The sequence below is a fragment of the Puntigrus tetrazona genome, chromosome 14 (assembly GCF_018831695.1).
Source record: "Puntigrus tetrazona isolate hp1 chromosome 14, ASM1883169v1, whole genome shotgun sequence".
In the NCBI taxonomy this organism is placed as follows: Eukaryota; Metazoa; Chordata; class Actinopteri; order Cypriniformes; family Cyprinidae; genus Puntigrus; species Puntigrus tetrazona.
In genome coordinates, this window is record NC_056712.1 from 9,534,217 (window position 1) to 9,551,875 (window position 17,659).

Sequence of the window (17,659 nt, forward strand, 5' to 3'; positions counted from 1 at the left end):
TTTTCATTTTGGACAAACTATTCCTTCAAGATCAGCTGCATTGTGACATTATTTTCATGATAATTAAGCACATTTCCCCCTCATTATTCTCATTACTGTAATGCATCTGGCCATTTTACTGACAGTGTCCCCCCCCCCGCCTTTTTTTGGTAATTCTCATTATTCTCAATGGAACATCTCATTAGATTCTCATTAACGTAACACTGCTCGATTCTCATGACAATAATGTGATAAAATCTTAATGGCCCCAAAAATAGGCTTCATGTTCTTTAAGCAAAATATTATTTCATATTATTTCCTATCCTAATTTTTGGGGTGAAATATGACCAGGAAAGAAAATTCTCTCATTGATATACCAACGTGTGTTCAATGTTATCTTAAAGCCAAGACAAGCCTGAATAACACATGACATCATGTTTAAGTGTCCACGGACACTGCGCCTTTCAACTGCACTTGATTTTTGTAAACACACCCCTTCGTTGCATCATTAATCAAGGCGAACACATACACACATAGACACAAACTAGAGTGGTTTTTACTCTAAGTGGTTTCCCAGCCTGCGGCCTCAAGGAAGAAAGGTATTAAAAAAATCCTTCAGATTATTACGAACACTCAAGTGTGCAAAATGTAGTGCACACTCAAGTGTGGCAGATGACCCAATTTCCTTCACACTAGACGGCATGTTCACGCGGTTGTAATGAATGATTAATCTCACATCACATGATGGGGACTTACAAGAGCCTCGGGATAAAAGCCCCAAAGGCGCATGCATGTGTGTTTTTGATGCACACATTTGTGTGAGTGTGTCACCGGTACCGGTTTGAGTACATCTGCTTGCTATGGGTGATGTAAACGGAGCTTAACAAATAGATCTGAGCAGAAGACACCAATCCCGCAGGACACAACAAGCAAAGCCATTGCTCGGCAGGGGTGTACTGTCTCAGGAAATTAAATGGAAACAGTTATCGAGTATTTGAGCTTAATGAACAGAATTACGACTTATTATCTTCATGCCTTCAAAAGATGATCCGATTTGGTTCAGTTCAGGTTTACATGGGCATCCACTTTCACTAACAATGCATTACAAAAGCAGCTTCTTCAACAACATTAGTCGAACATTAGTTGAGCTTAAACTAAAAACTGTCAGACAAGATATTTTAAAGTGGATTTTTTTTCACAAAATATAAAAGTTTCAAGAATGTGTCTTTAATGTTTCAGTTATTATATCATTTTGAAAATGTGAAAGAAGAAACAGGCTGTTTTCTGTCCATGTCTCTTTAAATGCAAATGAGCTGCTGCTCCCCCCGCCCCCTTTTCCAGAATACGGCTGTGACTTCACAGCTTGTTCCTCAGATGCTCTGCTAAAAAACATGTTTGGTTTTAATGATAATTTCTATTGCACTGAAATCAAGCATTTTAAACTATATTAGTTTAAACTTCTGGTACTATATACGGTTTTCTGAGCGCACACAATCGAAGCATGTGTATCGCGTGGGAAGAGGCCGTCACATGGCATTCTATTTCAGTTAAATAGCTACAAAAAGTTTTATGTTAAAAATGCGCATGAGTTACAAACAGTTGTTTGCGTCAGTGAAGGTAAACAGCTGGGAAAGAAATCGCATGTTTATATTAGATCTGTCTATCTGGTCTATCTATCTATCTATAATCCTGAAAAATGTATCACAGTTTCCACAAAAATATATAGCAGCATAACTGCTTTCAAAGTTCAACATTGATAACTATGTATAAGAAGTTGTTTTTAGCAACAAATCAGCACATTAGAATGATTTCTGAAGGAAACAATTCAGTCCTTGCCATCACTGGAATAAATTACATTTAGAAATAGATTATAGAAAACAGTTATTTTAAATAGTTTTACTGTGCATTAACGAAATGCTGCCTCTGTGAGCATAAAGGACTTATTCCAAAAGCAATAAAAAATTTAAACTTTAAAAAATAAAAATTAACCTCTGTTCTCTAGTTATCCATATTTTAATAACCCCATATGTGTTTGTCATAACTGTTTAGCAAGAATACAATCCAGCTGTCAGTATGCTATCCATTTGTTATGAAGTTAATGTTTTAAACATGACACGAGGTGCGTCTTTTGGGTGTTGTTGTTGTACGGTCCCTTTGCTCAACCGAACCGGCCTCGATTTCACCCCACATCGAGGATATGTTCGCTTTACTGAGCTACCAAATGCCAACACGCAAGAAATGTCACTGCAAACCAAAGATGTGCATGAGAGAGAGAGAGAGAGAGAGCGAGAGAGAAGACAGCGAGAGCGAACCACAGGAAGTGACAGGCAGGGTTTGTTGAGTCTTGCCCAGAGATCGTGTTAAAGCGCACAGCAGATTTAGCAGAACAGAACGAATGCGTGCTTCATAAACTATGATAGAAAGAAGGACAAATCTGTTGTGACATCAGACAATCCTTCAAAATCATCCTTGCATGTTTATCCAATGTGCGACTTTTAGAGCTTCTGTTTGAGGACAAACTTAACCAAAAAAGGAACTTCTGTCATCATTTACTTACTGACACGCGATTGACTTTGGAAGCACCCTTGAAGAATCTTTCACTTGCTTTTCTATATAATCAAGCCATATCCATCAATATGTAAGTGTCTCGACTCACCAGTGCTTGATTTGATGGTTTCGTTCCCCACTGTTTGTCCCAGCAGATCATACTGGTTTAATCTAGAGCTTTCCTCTTCTACCACCACAGAATTGGATGCGTTCTTTGTCCAGGTGTACGTCACTTCTGTTGTTGTGTAAGCATCTGAAGGAAGGGGCCACAATTAGAACTTTGCATATGCTTGTTTGAAAGTTTCCATCAAACAAGCGAAACACTCCATGCTGTTACTCACAGCTGCCGAACTTGAGAGGACAGGAGTGGAAGTCCATAGGGAAATCTTCAAGATGCATCGGACACTCTGCATGCACCGTCAACCTGTGATTTACATTCACAAACACAGCAAAAGCAGACATTTTATGCCATTACAATTACTAGCATGGGTGGGTGATTCTATATAGCCAAGAAATATAGAAATTAATTATTAACCAAGGACACATTAAATTGATCAAAAGGGACAGTAAAGACATTTAAACAGTTAAAGTAGACTCCTGTGCATGTGAACTTTCCATTTATCAAAGAAACCTTGAACATAACTGTGGACTGCAGTAAACCATATTAACCAGTACTGGAGCAATGACAATGAAGACCGGAGTACTGATGCTGAATATATATATTTAAAAAAATATCTATACACAACTATTTTTACTATTATTTTGAAATAACCGTTTCATTCAGCATCACTACTTCATTGTCATTGCTCCATTACTGGTTAATATGGTTTACTGCAGTCCACAGTTACAGTATGTACTGTATCTTTCATCAAATCTATCTAAAATCTACCAAAATCTTATGTAAAAATAAAAATAAAAATATTAAAGTTCTCCACACTGTCTTACTCACTCCTCATTTTTTCACTGAATGAGAAACATCTCTACTCTGTCCTATAAATGCAGGTTCATTTTCACATCAATTTCTCCTCTATTTCGCTCTGTCTGCTGCTTTCTCTTTCTCAGTCTCTCTCTCAGTTTGTCTCCTTTTTTCTTCCTGCGTTTCACGGCTGAGTCAGGCTCTCATTGATTTGGCAGCGGCGAGGAGCATTTGTGCTCACAGGAAGAGCTGCGAGCGAGAGAGCGATTTAGAAGAGAGAAAAAAGCAAACAAAATTGAGAGTGTACGTGTTGGAGAGTGTCATGATGTGTTCTGGAGCGGCGTCAGGATGAACAGAGGCGAGATCGAGTCATTATGAAAGGCAGTGTTGTTGGGGGCTTGTGTACACGACACACGACAATATATCACAAATTCTGCTCTTCCTGTTTCATCTGCAGGTAATTAAGGAGATTGATGATGACGTTCGCAGACTCTTGAATATATGTCGATTATAATGAGAACTGCACTTTAATAAGAGACAGTCACTGGTTTCAAAGAAATCGCCTCTTACAAAACTGAGTGTCACATTTCTGAAAACAGATGAAACATCTTAATTAGTGGCTAAATCAATACGGCCGCCTGTCACACTGTGGGAGCTGGTGAGGAATGAATTATTCTAATTCTCGGGAATACAAGGTGATTCAGGGATTTACATGAAGAATGACTCCATTTGCCTCCCACAATATGAGCTAAATGGATTGTTCACCAAAAATATAAATTCTGATAACATTATGTGAGGAACAGACAAAAAATTAAAGCCATTATTCACTGAAAAAAAAATCATTGGAGGGCAAGATTCCTCGGTTTGGGTATGTTCCAAAAAAAGAAAAAAGAAAACTTGGATTGTAGTTCGAGATAATAGGCCAGATCTTTTAACAGACAATATGATCATAAATCATAAATACTTAAAGCTGGTCTTACAATCCGATGTAATTTTATGGTGATATTTTGGGTTTAAGACTGTTAATATTCAGTAATATCTACCTGGTCACATGGCATGAATGTACCTTGGTGCACTTTTTTAGCGAAACACATACCGATAAGTACATATCACTGCAGTTTCCAAAAAGAAATGAACACTAGAGGCAATAAACACTTTTCGCATGAATTTACAGAGTTCAATTAATAAAGCACAATTTTTGCACAATTACTTGAAAAATATCATGAAATAACTTCAAAACAATATTAATATGCTGGGATATTTAAAAAACTAATGCTTTTGAACGTTAGGATCACACATATCCAGCTTCATATCTATGTTTTTTCATAGACTGGTTGTTTGTTTGTTCGGTAGCTCACAGAGAACAGAGATGTACTTGAGAGGAGCTCCGGTTTAAAATTCTGTGTAACTACGGTTCAACAAAACAGATATTTGCAAAAAGGAAGTTGAAATGGCACGGTTGCATCAACAAATGCTTCATCAGTTTTGCATTTGTTGCATCGGGTAGGTTTAAAGTTGGATTTAAAGTTGGTGTAGGGCATATTTCCTACATGACAAAGCATTATCTTTTAGGGTCAATGTAATAAAATTGTGCTAGGGTTTGAACCTATATTGAACCCATATTGAACCTATGTTTTAGTGCCACTCAGTGGATATTTCTCCTTGAAACGTACAGTAAGCTACATAAAAACGGTGTTGCAAAAAAGTGAACAGAACTATGTATTTGACAATATGATCATACATCATATTTTCACAGTAGGGGTCAATATTCAGTGTTTGAGAATGTCAGATGAGAACAAGATTTCAACTTGAAACTTTAAATGCACAGCTTTTGATACTTTGAAAGCACTTAGTGAAAGTAACACCTTGCGTACCTCATGGTGTACAGCAGGGTGCCATCATCTTGGATCCGCAGCAGTTTGTTGGGCATGGTCATGTTGTGCGCGACAGATTTCTTCCCGTTGTGAAAGAATGTGTCTGGAGTCCAGATCTTACTGGCCATCAGATTGTTCAAACGCAGAATGTTCATCGGTCCCTCAAACTTCAGCCGTTCATCCTTCCAGCTCTGCCTGAAGAAGACATCAATGGTGTATTCCTGCAAAAAGATAAAACAGCAGGACATTACAGAACCATTCTTTTGAATGCTTTGGGCTCGATGCTTTGGGAATGTCGCAAAGGGATCGAATAGTCTTTTGTTTGTGATAATTGAGCACACAATACCCTCTTACAGTGACTGATTGGTGGCAAATTTGCTGTTGAGTTCACAATCCAATTAACTGGACAACCTGGGTTTATGTTCCTCTTCAAGCAAAGCCTGTGAATGCAATACAAATTTAGACATTTTCTTACCCTCAAATGATCTGTGGTGTAACATTTTCTATCCACTTATTTTTGCTCTGGTGGATAAACACAGTTTGCCAACCGATTTGCAAATGGAGTTTACTGCATTTGAGACTGTAGGGGAGAGTCAATCGCTCAAACCTTTAACTAGTGCTGCTGAGGGTGATCAGATCCCACTCTCGGCTCCATAAGAGAGATTGGGCTGCCCAGAGATGCCATTATGAAGCTCATCATGGCTGGTAGAACAGAGAAAACTTTAAAAATGCTTTACAGAAATATTATGAGAGGGTTTCGGCTTTAGATTGGGAGGTGAAAAGGTAACAGAGTTCTCTCTAACAATCAACAGGTTTCCAGAAACAAGCAGTAAATGTGAAGCTGCTGGAACACAATCCCAGCCAAGACAGACATATTCACCAACGGTGTGCTTTGTACTCAGTTGTTTCTATGTGATGTTAGTATGTTGTATGGATACTTGTGTTTTTCATGCCAGAAACGGCGGTTTGAATCAGATTTGGAGCATGTTTAGTACATTTACAGAGGTTGGTTACACTTGCAATATTTGGTTACACTATATTTAGTCCACTTTAGACATTGTAACTATAAGTAGCTTTGTGACTACATGTCAATGAAATGTCAGCTATTTCTCATTAAGTAGCAACTAACTCTGAGCAGAGTAGACTGTTAGGGTTGGTTTAGGGTTAGTAAAATAAGTGCAATGCATTGTAAAGAATAAAACTGACTGGAATCAGTTCCTGATTTTAAACCAAAGCTAGGCTAAATTAAATCAGTTCTGCATTGAAAGTTCCAGACTAAGAGTTCTGGTTTAAAGCAGCTATAGTCTGTGTCACACTGCAAGCAGTTACAGAGAAGCACTGCGACAGAAGTTTTATGACCGTTCAGACGGTGTCTGAGCACTGCAGGGACTGTAGCCAGAGTCCTTCCGCCGCTGCAGGTGCTTTTTTTTGATGGATGTACAGATCATTCTCTGGCACGTCTCTCAGATCTGGTCGATTCGTCCAGTCAGCATTCTGCAATGGTTATGACCATCTAATTTCTGTCGAGGGGCTTGTATTGTCCCGGCTGAGGAGGGTTTATATGAACATCCATTAACAAGTAGAGATGAACCATGAAACCCCACCACCATGCCATCCCTGCACTCACATTATTAAACATACACCCACCACACACATGCACACAGACACAGACACACACACACACACACACATACACACACACATATAAGGGAGTAAGGGAAATAAAGATAAGTAGGTGGTGAGGTCAGGAGTGTTTATGAGATTGCTTCACAGGTGCTGAGTATGCATTTACATTGGATTACTTGTAGACACATCATTTATGTGTGCGTGTGTGTGCGCAAACTGTTTAGTTAAAAATATTTTAAAAATTACATTTACTCCTGTAAAAATTTTCAGCACCATTACCAGTCTTCAATGTCAGACGATTTTTTAAAAATCATTATCAATATCCTCATTTGCTCAAAAAGCTGATTTAAATAAATAAACAAATAAAATAGGATTACAAAATTAACAGGATTTATGTCAAATAAAAATATTTTTTGACAATACAACCAGAATTGCGGAAATGTTGGGATGTTTTTTAAATGTGAAAAAAAATATATATATATACATTTTTTGTTTGAAATCACATGAACCAATATTTATTTCACAATAGAACATAGTGTTAAATGTTTAAACAGATAAATTTTACACTCTTTTATCGCAACAAAGGGCTAAAAAAGCAACAGATTTTGAAAAGAATCAGCTAGGAGAACATCTAGTAATTAAGTTAGATCTGTAACATGATTAGCTATAAAAGGGATGTATTAGAGAGGCAAAGTCTCTCAGAAGTAAAGATGGGCAGAGACTCAATCCGTGAGAGAGTGCCTAAAAAGATTGGGTAACACTTTAAAACAATGTTCCTTGATGTCAAATTACAAAGGCTTTGCAAATCTCATCATCTACAATGCATAACATCTTCAAAAGTTTCAGAGACACTGGAGAAATATCTGTGTGTAAGGGATAAGGGTGGAGACCTGTTGGATGCTTGTGGTTTTCGGGCCCTCAGGCGACAATGCTTCACTCATCTGCAGGAGTCTGCTATTGACATTACTAAATGGGCCCAGGAATACTTCCAGAAACCTCTGTCGGTAAAACACAATCCTCCGTGCCATCTGCAGATGCAAACTAAATCTCTATCAAGCATAAAAGGAAGCCATATGTGAACCTGGTCCAGAAGATCTGTCGTGTCCTGCGGAACAAGGCTCATTCGACGTTCTTGTTGAAAATAGTGGACGCCGTGTCCTCCAGGTCAAAGAGGAGGCAGATCTTCTAGTGTGTTATCAGCATTCAGTTAAAAAGCCAGCATCTCTGATGATACATATGGTATGGGTAGCTTGCATGTTTTGGAAGGCTCTATGAATGCTGAAAGGTATGGCTTCATACTAGAAGAATCTGGTGCTAAATTGACCTGCTTTCACCTACAAAGAACATTTGGTGCATCATTAAATGGAAAATACGTCAAAGACAACCAGAAGCTGAAATCCTATATCAGACAAGAATGGGACCAAATTTCAACAACAAGCTCCAGAAACTCGATGCCCAGACATCTTCAAAACAAAATCTTTTGAAAAGAAGAAGAGATGCTACACCATGTTAACATGTCACTGTCTATTTTGAGACCTGTAGCAGGCATCAAATTTAAAACTAACTCATTTTGTGCATAAAATGTTTATCAGTTTGTCAGTTTAAACATTTGATACATTATCTATGTTCTATTATGAATTAAATCTTGACTTGTGTGATTTTAAAATTTGTTTAGCTTTTCCAAGTTCCAAAAAAAACTATGTAACCCAACATTTCTGGAATTCGAGTTGTAAATGTCTTTACTTTTACTTTTGATCAATTGATTGCTATGTTGCAAAAAGACAAACAAAACAAAACAAAAACACTTCATGACTCAAAACCTTTCTATGCTGAAAGCAGGGCTAGAATAAAAGCGCGTATAGACTAAAATGAAAGGAATTTAAGAATAAAAGCAGCCTGACGTAAAACACTTCTATATTGGACTGGACTGCAGATAAAAGCACTGCGACAGAAGCCCAAAGTTTTATTACTGCTCAGACATCATCAGAACACTGCAATGACTGTTCATTAAAGATGAACAGTCATTGCATAAAGTGTAATTTAGCAGACAGTCCACAGTTTTTCTCATTTCAATTAAGACACCAAACACAGTTCATATAAAATATTACTTTACTGCATTGCCACAAGCAACTTGATCTAGCATATGCTGTTGTTTAAAGGGGTCATTGGATGCAAAATTCACTGTTACATGTTTGAACTGAAATGTGTCTTGGCAGTGTATACACAACTACCCTATTATGATAGATGCTTATCAACTAATGTTGATAAATTGTGACAATGTCTGCAGTATATATTCTGTCTGGGATTCCCCATCACGGGATGGACAGGATAAGAACTGTCAGGCGTGTGGGAGCGGGAAGAAACACTCGACGAGGAATCTTACTTTGAACAGTCTTTAATGGAAGACTGGAAGGCAGATAAACAGGAATCACACACATACAACGACAAGACCGGACAATTTAACATAGAACAAACAGGAACTTATATAGGACAAATGAAATGACTTAATTAAGTAGACATGCCTGAACGCAATGAGACTTCAAAATACGCCTGAGTGAGCTTAAACAGTCTGACACTGTTCTGAGAATGTCTTCTAAGCTACTGAGGTGTTTTATTGTTGAAAGTAACAATAGATATAGCAGTCGTCATTTACTCCTATCATCTGAGCCTCTGAAGACACAGAGGATTACACAGACTATGCACTTCCAGTCTACCTAAATCAGTTTTGCTTGCTCTTTTCATTTTACACTGGGCTGCTTTGTAAACGAGGGCCAGTTCAAAACAGGTTTTGCTAAAAAGTTTTTCCTGAAGGATGTAGCTTGCCCCCTCTTTCTATTTTAATGTACTGACACGAGGTTCAGATGATACAAGACAGAGGTGGATTTACTGATTTATTTACTGTAAAGGAAGGTTATACTTCAAACGAAACTGAAGAACCAACTGAAATGACAACAACTCGAACAAAATAAGGCCAAAATTTTTGGAGAGTTCCTCTTTTGAGCTAGCATCGGTGGGTTTGTTCTGAAACACCACCTTCTTTGACACATTTTTTCTTCCCGGTTCGCTTCTGAGGTCAGGAAAGAGAGCGACATCTCCAAGTGACTATACATATAGCTGAGCTGCCACAGATATATCCGCACCTGTGCAATCGCTCGAGGAGAGACTTTAAAAGTTCAGCGAAAGCAATTAACTCCTACAAAGAAATTACAACGAAGCTTGTGACAACGACCCGGAGTTATGCAAAAAGCGATGTAGAGAAACACAAGATAAAAGTTTTCCAAAGCCGTAAAAAATGAAAGGAAAGGTAGCAAGCGAATAAATATTACACCATGCTGCTGCTGTCATTGTCGTTGTTTTTTCAAAGCGAATAAAGGAAATCAAACTTATAAGCTACATGTGAGCTTTGCGTCATGTTTACATTAATCTAGAAAATCAGAAAATTGGGAAACAGTAAATTCGGAAACACTCAGCCTTTTTGCCTCAAACAAAGAATGAAAAAGAAGTTCATTTGAAGCATATCAGGGCCTTAACTTATACTCCGGCTGCCACACAGATTTAATATAAACGTGCAATTTTGCCCAGATGATTACCTTCACAGATATAATTAACTGACTGTTTTTATTTTTTTTAATGTACACTTGTGTGTGAATGAGAACTTTTGATTACTCGCAAGCCTTTGACAGCCACTTTCTGTCCATGTCCTTCAGATGTGTGCAATCAGAAAACCGTAACGTAAGTTTAAACTAATACGGTTTAAAATGCATGATTTTAGTGAGCTAAACATGACAATCAGGATCAAAACAGATGTTTTTAGCAGAAACGAGATGTAATGGCGCATATCTATTCGGGAACGGGGGGCGGGGAGTAGCAGCTCATTTGCATTTAAAAAGACATGCATGAAAATCAGCCCCTTTATACTCAAAATTATCTAATAAATGATCTGTAGGGGATTTTGAGCTGAAACTTTACAGACACATTCTGGGGACACCAGAGACTTATATTACATATTGTTTACTTTCAAATTGATTATTTTTATTAAAGGTACTTAAATATTAGTTGGTGTTTTTCCATTAAAATGTAAATTTTCTATTAGGATTAGATGGTTTGCAAAAAGTAAGACTGAAAAGACTGAAAGGTCTCTAATGTCAAGGAAAACATTGGATTCCTAGACTTAAGAGTGTGTGAGTGTGTGTGTGTGTGTGTGTGTGTAAGTGCAATATGACAGCAGATATCAGTTCAGTTGAATCTCGGCTGTCCTCATATCACCCCAGCTGTTTACAAAAGCTCCTGGGGGCAGTAGGGCAGTACAGGGGCCAAACAAATACTACTCCCTCTCTAACCTCCCTCTCCATTTTTCTTGTTGTCCTTCCATCTCACTCGCCTCTTATTCCGTACCGTCTGCTCCATGGCTCAGAGGCACACAGCATTAATAGACATGATGACCTTCTGTGCTGGTGTGTGTGTGTGTGCACTGTGGCTTTGTTTAGTCGAGATAAAGCAGTACTGGAGGCTTACTTCAGAGTAGGTTTATCAGGATACAGAACCAGAGGTTCACCCTCATCCATCACAACTGGACATCTCACATGAAGATGATGTTGGTTTAAGATTCCCAGTGCTACCCACAAGTCATATCTGTCGCTGCACAGGCTGACAGAAACTAATGATTATAAAGAGGAAGAGGAATGATGGAAAAACAAAGATGCAGGATCCCATAGGAAGAGAAACCATAAATGAGATCTCTTAAACCTATAAAACCTACTGTATCATATATTATACACAAAAGCTCATAAATAATCTACTACATAGCTTCTGTTGTCTGATTGATAGTATATACTTTTTTATTGTTAAAAAAGTTCCCCTTCAGGTTGTGGTTCATGTGTCTGGTCTTGAAAGACCAGGCGGTGCAATATAGCCCGTTGCTCTGATAACCGCAGTAAACCAAGCAGCGCAGCACCTGACTTGCTTGCAGCGCTCATATTTAATCAGTTGAATCATAAGCTATATCTCAATTTACATGTTTATTGCTTTAAAATATTTTTGGAGCAAAGCCCCCCCTAACTCTTTTTTTGTTACTGCAACTTCCCGAACAGGCTAACACACACACACACACACACACATATGCCCACACACACACACACACACACACACACACACACAGGCTGTTGTATGCCTTATCAAAAAATATATAAAACACAAAAAATGTAATTATTAGTTGCATCATTAATGGTTCATCTTCACCACTTACAGATAATAAGAATGCATTTTTTTTATTACCCAACCCGCAAATATAACCGCCATCCGCGCATCACTACTGGTAAGATACCACAAGCATCACTGGGTTGTAGAGTTGCCAAGCTGAGGGGACAAATGGGTTGAAATTTGTGTGAGAAGGATGCATTTCATTCGAGATCTGGCAACCGGACATCCTTAGAATATGCTTACATGATTATAGGAGTTTTACCTAGCAATAAAATAACTAAAATAAAAAATATATAAAAACCTGCAGACATACAGTAAAACACACATACAAAAATCAATTAAATTATAATTCAGTGTTACCAAAAAAAAAAAAAAAAACATTGCCAAGACCAAACGATTTGAGCAATGCTAACATATCAGTTTTATAGCTCTATACTTTTACTGTACACTGAAAAAACGGAATTTGTAGTTTCTTGTAAATATACTCCAATAATATTTGAATATTAAATAATATTTAATATCTATTTTTTTACACTGCACATTTACACTTTGCCATTTCAATATATTTCCATTTCTCAGAAGAAACGCTTCAGACAAGCAAGGAAAATCTGTCTTATTATTCAATTAAGTCTCCAAAAGCAACCCTTAAGCAATAATATTTTCCACAGAGAAGAGGTGATTTTCTGATGTTCGTTTGACATTGCTCTTCCGAATCGTTCTGTGAATGCTATTTGTGTCACCTACAATTTAAACAGAATTACCCTGGTACTGTTTCACATATTCTAATAAACCCTCACTAACCGATGTCGACCTGACGGCAAACATGCTAACGCTCAGCGGCCACACCTACCCAACCTCTACAGCTCATTACCCACGAGTCTTTTCACTCAGCTGTTTACCTGAGTGTCACACGGTTCCCAGCAGGGTCAGCTCTAATGATGAGGGTTAGCATGGCCACAGGGCATTGAGACAGAGAGAGAGAGAGAGAGAGAGAGAGACAGGCCATCACTGTAAACCCACAGCGCAGAAAACTAAATCCACAGGCTTTTGCTAACAGCTCAAAGCTGTTGCCGATAACAATGTGACCTCTGACTTGAAATGAAATCACAAAACAACGAGCAAAAGATATTGTCACTTGTTTACTAGCGATTTACAAGCTAAGGAATCAAACCTGGACATGTTTTAGAGCACGCTACGCTCGCTGTAGCTATTTCTTCAAATTATTGACATGAATTATTCATCAGGGACAAGAAATCGTAAAAGGCTTTTCTTGTGGTGTGCATACAACAGCTCTTGAGATGGAAACTCAGATATATAGACTGTGCACAGAATGATGAGAAATGAAGCAAACAACACGGTACTCAAAAAAAGTATGTTTGTGTCTGTGTTTGTTCTCAATTACTTCATAATTTCGATTTAATTTTCAATTTATTAAAATAATACAAATAAAATGCAGTGATAAATATATCTTATCAATTCATTTAGCAATAAATAAAATACAGTTTTTAATAAGATTTTTTTCATCTCTTATCTCTTATCAAGGCTCCATTCATTTGGTAAAAATGCAGTAAAACAGTAAAATTGTGAAACATTATTAGAGTTTTAAAAGCTGTTTTCTATTTAAATATACTTTAAAACGTCATTTATTTCTGTGATTTATTTCTGTTAAAATGTCATTTAAAATGTGATGCAAAGCTGAGTTTTCAGCATCTCTCTTGCACCAGCGTCACATTATCTTTCAGAAATCCTTCTAATATGCTGATTTGCTGAAAACGCTTATTATTATCAATGTTGAAAACAGTTGAGCTGCTTTTGTAGCTAGAGTTTTCAAAAGGACGCCACTTTTTTGAAATATATATATTATAAATGTCTTAAATGCCACTGCTGTTAAATTTAATGTGTCTTTGCTGATTGAAAGCATTCATTTAAAAAAATAAAAATAAACCAAAACCTCTGAAAGTTAGCTTTCATTCTATAAAATTGCTTATTAAATTTTTTCTTTATGCAGTGACTACCTAGCTACCGCTTAATTACTCACTTGTATATAAACTCTCCAACCCCTAACTTTTCAACAGTATTGTAATCTGGAGCACCCTTTGCATTAAAAGGCTCTCTGGGTCACCAGGTTTCGAAGCAGAGCTGAGGTTGACACTGAAATGTGTATTTGCATGTTGAATTCCTAATGAAAGCATTATATGGAGAAGAGCTATGATTCAGTGAGGCAGAATGAGTTCTTTTAAATAATTGATAGTGCAAAGATTTACGTGCAGAATGAGGAAGGACTATGCTACTACGTTGAGAGGGAATCTATTTCAGAAGGAGTGGAGAAAAAAAAAAAATTGACCGTCAACTGTCAGAGCACTTGAAAAGAAAAAAGAGAGAGGGATGGTGCGGCAGAGGAGGATGATAAGCTCCGGGGAATGTGGAGAGGCAAAGAAATGGAACAATTTGTCTTTGAAAATGAAAAAAATATATCAAAGACTTAGACGTGCCTCTGTGAACTGCTCTCCCTCCTGCTGGAAAGGGTCAGCATGCTAACGTGTGAAGGCACGGCACAGACGTCGCTGTACAATGGAGAATGCCATGCATTGTATGTTTCAATATGGACTGCTGGAAAAAAAAAATGACACAAGAACAGCCGGTGTTACAAGGATTCGAGAATGAAGGGAGAGAGAAATGAGTGAAGGGTGTAGATGAGCAGAAGCAAAGAAAGAAGGCAAGCCAGCGATGAAGAGATGGAAGGAGAAAGAAGGGCTTGTTTTCTTGGTTCTGAGGAGCAGAAGGTGTAGCATCTGGGTCTAATCTCAAAGACACAGGAGATCAGGGCTGAGACGCTCATACTGAGACGCTGATGAGTGGACACACGGACGCAGACACACACACACACACACACACACACATGTAGCATAGCATAGTCAACTAGACAGCTACCAGATAACTACTGCTGTCTTCAAAGCAATATGCTAAACAAATAAAAGGTGGAAAGCATCTTAAAATCTCCAGAAATGTCTCTGTATTCATTTGGGTTCAGTACTCAAATGCCAGCTGTATCATCAAGTAATAAAATATTTTGTACTGAACTTTACTTATTTTAATAATCGTTACATTTTATGACATTGCCATAATAATGAAACTATTCATAAAAAAGCAAAAAAAACACTTATGGGATTTTCAGAGGTTTTGTCATTTCCTGTTTCACATGACAACAAAATGCACATTTTTATTCTCCTGACAAAGGTTTGTAAATATTTATGGAAACTTGTTTCCACCATAGATAAAAATATAAAAAATGTAATCTGGACTTGTTATCTTTCTGAATTTATCTTGTAATTATGAGTTTACATCTCACAATTTGCACTTTTTAAAAACATTACATTCGTGAAGTTTAAAGTCAAAATTGTGTATTTATATCTCACTATTCAGACTTTTTCCCCATTAGAATGATGAAATAATGTCTGAATTGTCTGAATAAAAAATTGCAATTACCTTAACCTTTTTAAAATTCTGTGGAGCAAAAGCGCTGCATAATTACTTTTGCATTTTTTACTCTTAAACATTGAAAAAACATTTAGTACAATGAGATGAATTCATTATCTTTAATTGAAGCATTTTTAATATTGTTTAACTATACTTACATCGCCGACTGTAGGAACTACTGCGGTGTTTTGCAAAAACGGTCTACATTTATCCAACTCCGTAATGAAAAGCATGAACGAGCTAACACCGCAAAGCCAAACAAGACTAGTGCAGCTGCATGTGCTCATTGTTAATTTGCTTTGTTAGTTTGTTTGCAGCTGAATCCAAGTTTCATTTAATTTAATGGCTTTCGATTAAAGTTCATTTGAAGCTCCAGGGTGGGCTGTTAAGTATGTTCGTAACGTACATCTTGTGTGCGTACAATCAGAAAGCATTGTTAGCACATATATTCATTGCGGCTTACATGAGTCATACGTTATCTCCCCAGAACAAAAACTCCATTAAGAAGCTTTGAATCCATTGAGAAGTGTCAGAGCGATGGCGTGAGTCATCGGAGTCACTGGCACTAATTCACTGTGTCACGGACGCAGTCAGGTGGCAAAGCCTTTCATTTCCTGCCTCGTTCCATCGGATATGAAACTCATCCGGGTCGCCGTGGACCGCTGGTTATTTAGCGCTGACCGAACAAAAGATCCGAACAGAGCTCGCTGTCACAACTTGATGTGTGTGGACATTAATACATTAGCAGTGGTGCTTTTCAAAAAGCGACACCTGTACAGATGGCTCTCTGTAGGCAGCGGTTAGATAGAGACCGATCAGCTGTTGTGTTATTCACATTTACATTTATGCATTTGATGCTTTCCTGCAAAGCAACTTACATTTGCACATAAGGCACATTCCCTGGAAATCAAACCCATGACCCGGCCATGGTCTAACATTTGAGTTGCATTATGAGCCAACAATACATTGCTTATCTGCATGATTACGTCACTGACATTGCTAAATGGGCCCAGGAATACTTCCAGAAACCACTGTCCTCCATGCCATCTGCAGATGCGAACTAAAACTCTATCATGCAAAAAGGAAGTCATATGTGAACACGGTCCAGAAGAGCTGTTGTGTCCTGTGGGACAAGGTTCATTAAAAATGGACTTTTGTAAAGTGGAAAAGTTTTTTATGGTCAGACGAGTCCAAATTGGATATTCTTGTTGGAAATTACGAATGCCATGTCCTCTGGGCCAAAGAGGAGGGAGACCTTCCAGTGTGTTATCAGCGTTCAGTTCAAAAGCCAGCTCTCTGATGGTATGGGGGTGCATAAGTGCATGTGGTATGGGCAGCTTGCCTGTTTTGAAAGGCAATATGAATGCTGAAAGATATAAAAAGTAACATATGCTCCCCTCCAGATGACGTCAGGGAAGGTCTTGTATATTTCAGCAGGACAATGCAAAAATACATACTGGAGCCATAACAGCATGACTTCATAAGAGCCTTTAGCTCCACTTTAGTTCCAGAACTAAAAGTATAGTACTACAGTACTGGGATAAATTTGTGCAAGCTCATGCTCGTTTAGCCAATCAGTATACACATACATCACTAATAGTACTTTTTTTAGATCCTACTCTGAAGTAGGAGCTAATTTAGTTCCTCCAAACTAAGTTCCTGGAACTAAAATCATCATGTTTCTGCAGTGTGAACACGCCAAGAAGTGTGTAGTTCCACAATTAGTTCAGGTACTACGAAATAGTTATTGCATGTGAAAGGCCCTACAGCAGAAGCGTGTGGGTGCTGAATTGGTCTGCTTGCAATCCAGATCTTTCACCTATAGAGAACATTTTTATAGAACATAAGCCAAAGACATCCACATACTCTTCAGCAGCTGGAAATATCAGGAACATCACCTATATCAGGAAAGAATGGGAGCAAATTCCAAGCAAAACTCCAGAAACTCGATGCCCAGACATCTTTAAACTCTTTTGAAAAGAAGAAGAGATACTACACCATGTTAACGTGCCTCTGTCCCAACTGTTTTGAGACCTGAGTA

At 37.9% G+C, this 17,659-nt stretch overlaps 1 protein-coding gene across 3 annotated transcripts in view; it reads right to left on the reverse strand.

The window, feature by feature from the left end:
* Positions 1 to 17,659, reverse strand: part of LOC122358085 (gamma-aminobutyric acid receptor subunit alpha-2-like) — a 58,811-nt gene that overhangs the window by 18,275 nt on the left and 22,877 nt on the right. For all 3 annotated transcript variants that reach the window (XM_043257858.1, XM_043257861.1, XM_043257860.1), the window contains exons 5-7: positions 5,317 to 5,537; positions 2,868 to 2,950; positions 2,636 to 2,779 (exon numbers count right to left, since the gene is read on the reverse strand). In XM_043257858.1, coding sequence (XP_043113793.1) covers positions 2,636 to 2,779; positions 2,868 to 2,950; positions 5,317 to 5,537 — 448 coding nt within the window. The remainder of the gene's footprint in view (positions 1 to 2,635; positions 2,780 to 2,867; positions 2,951 to 5,316; positions 5,538 to 17,659) is intronic.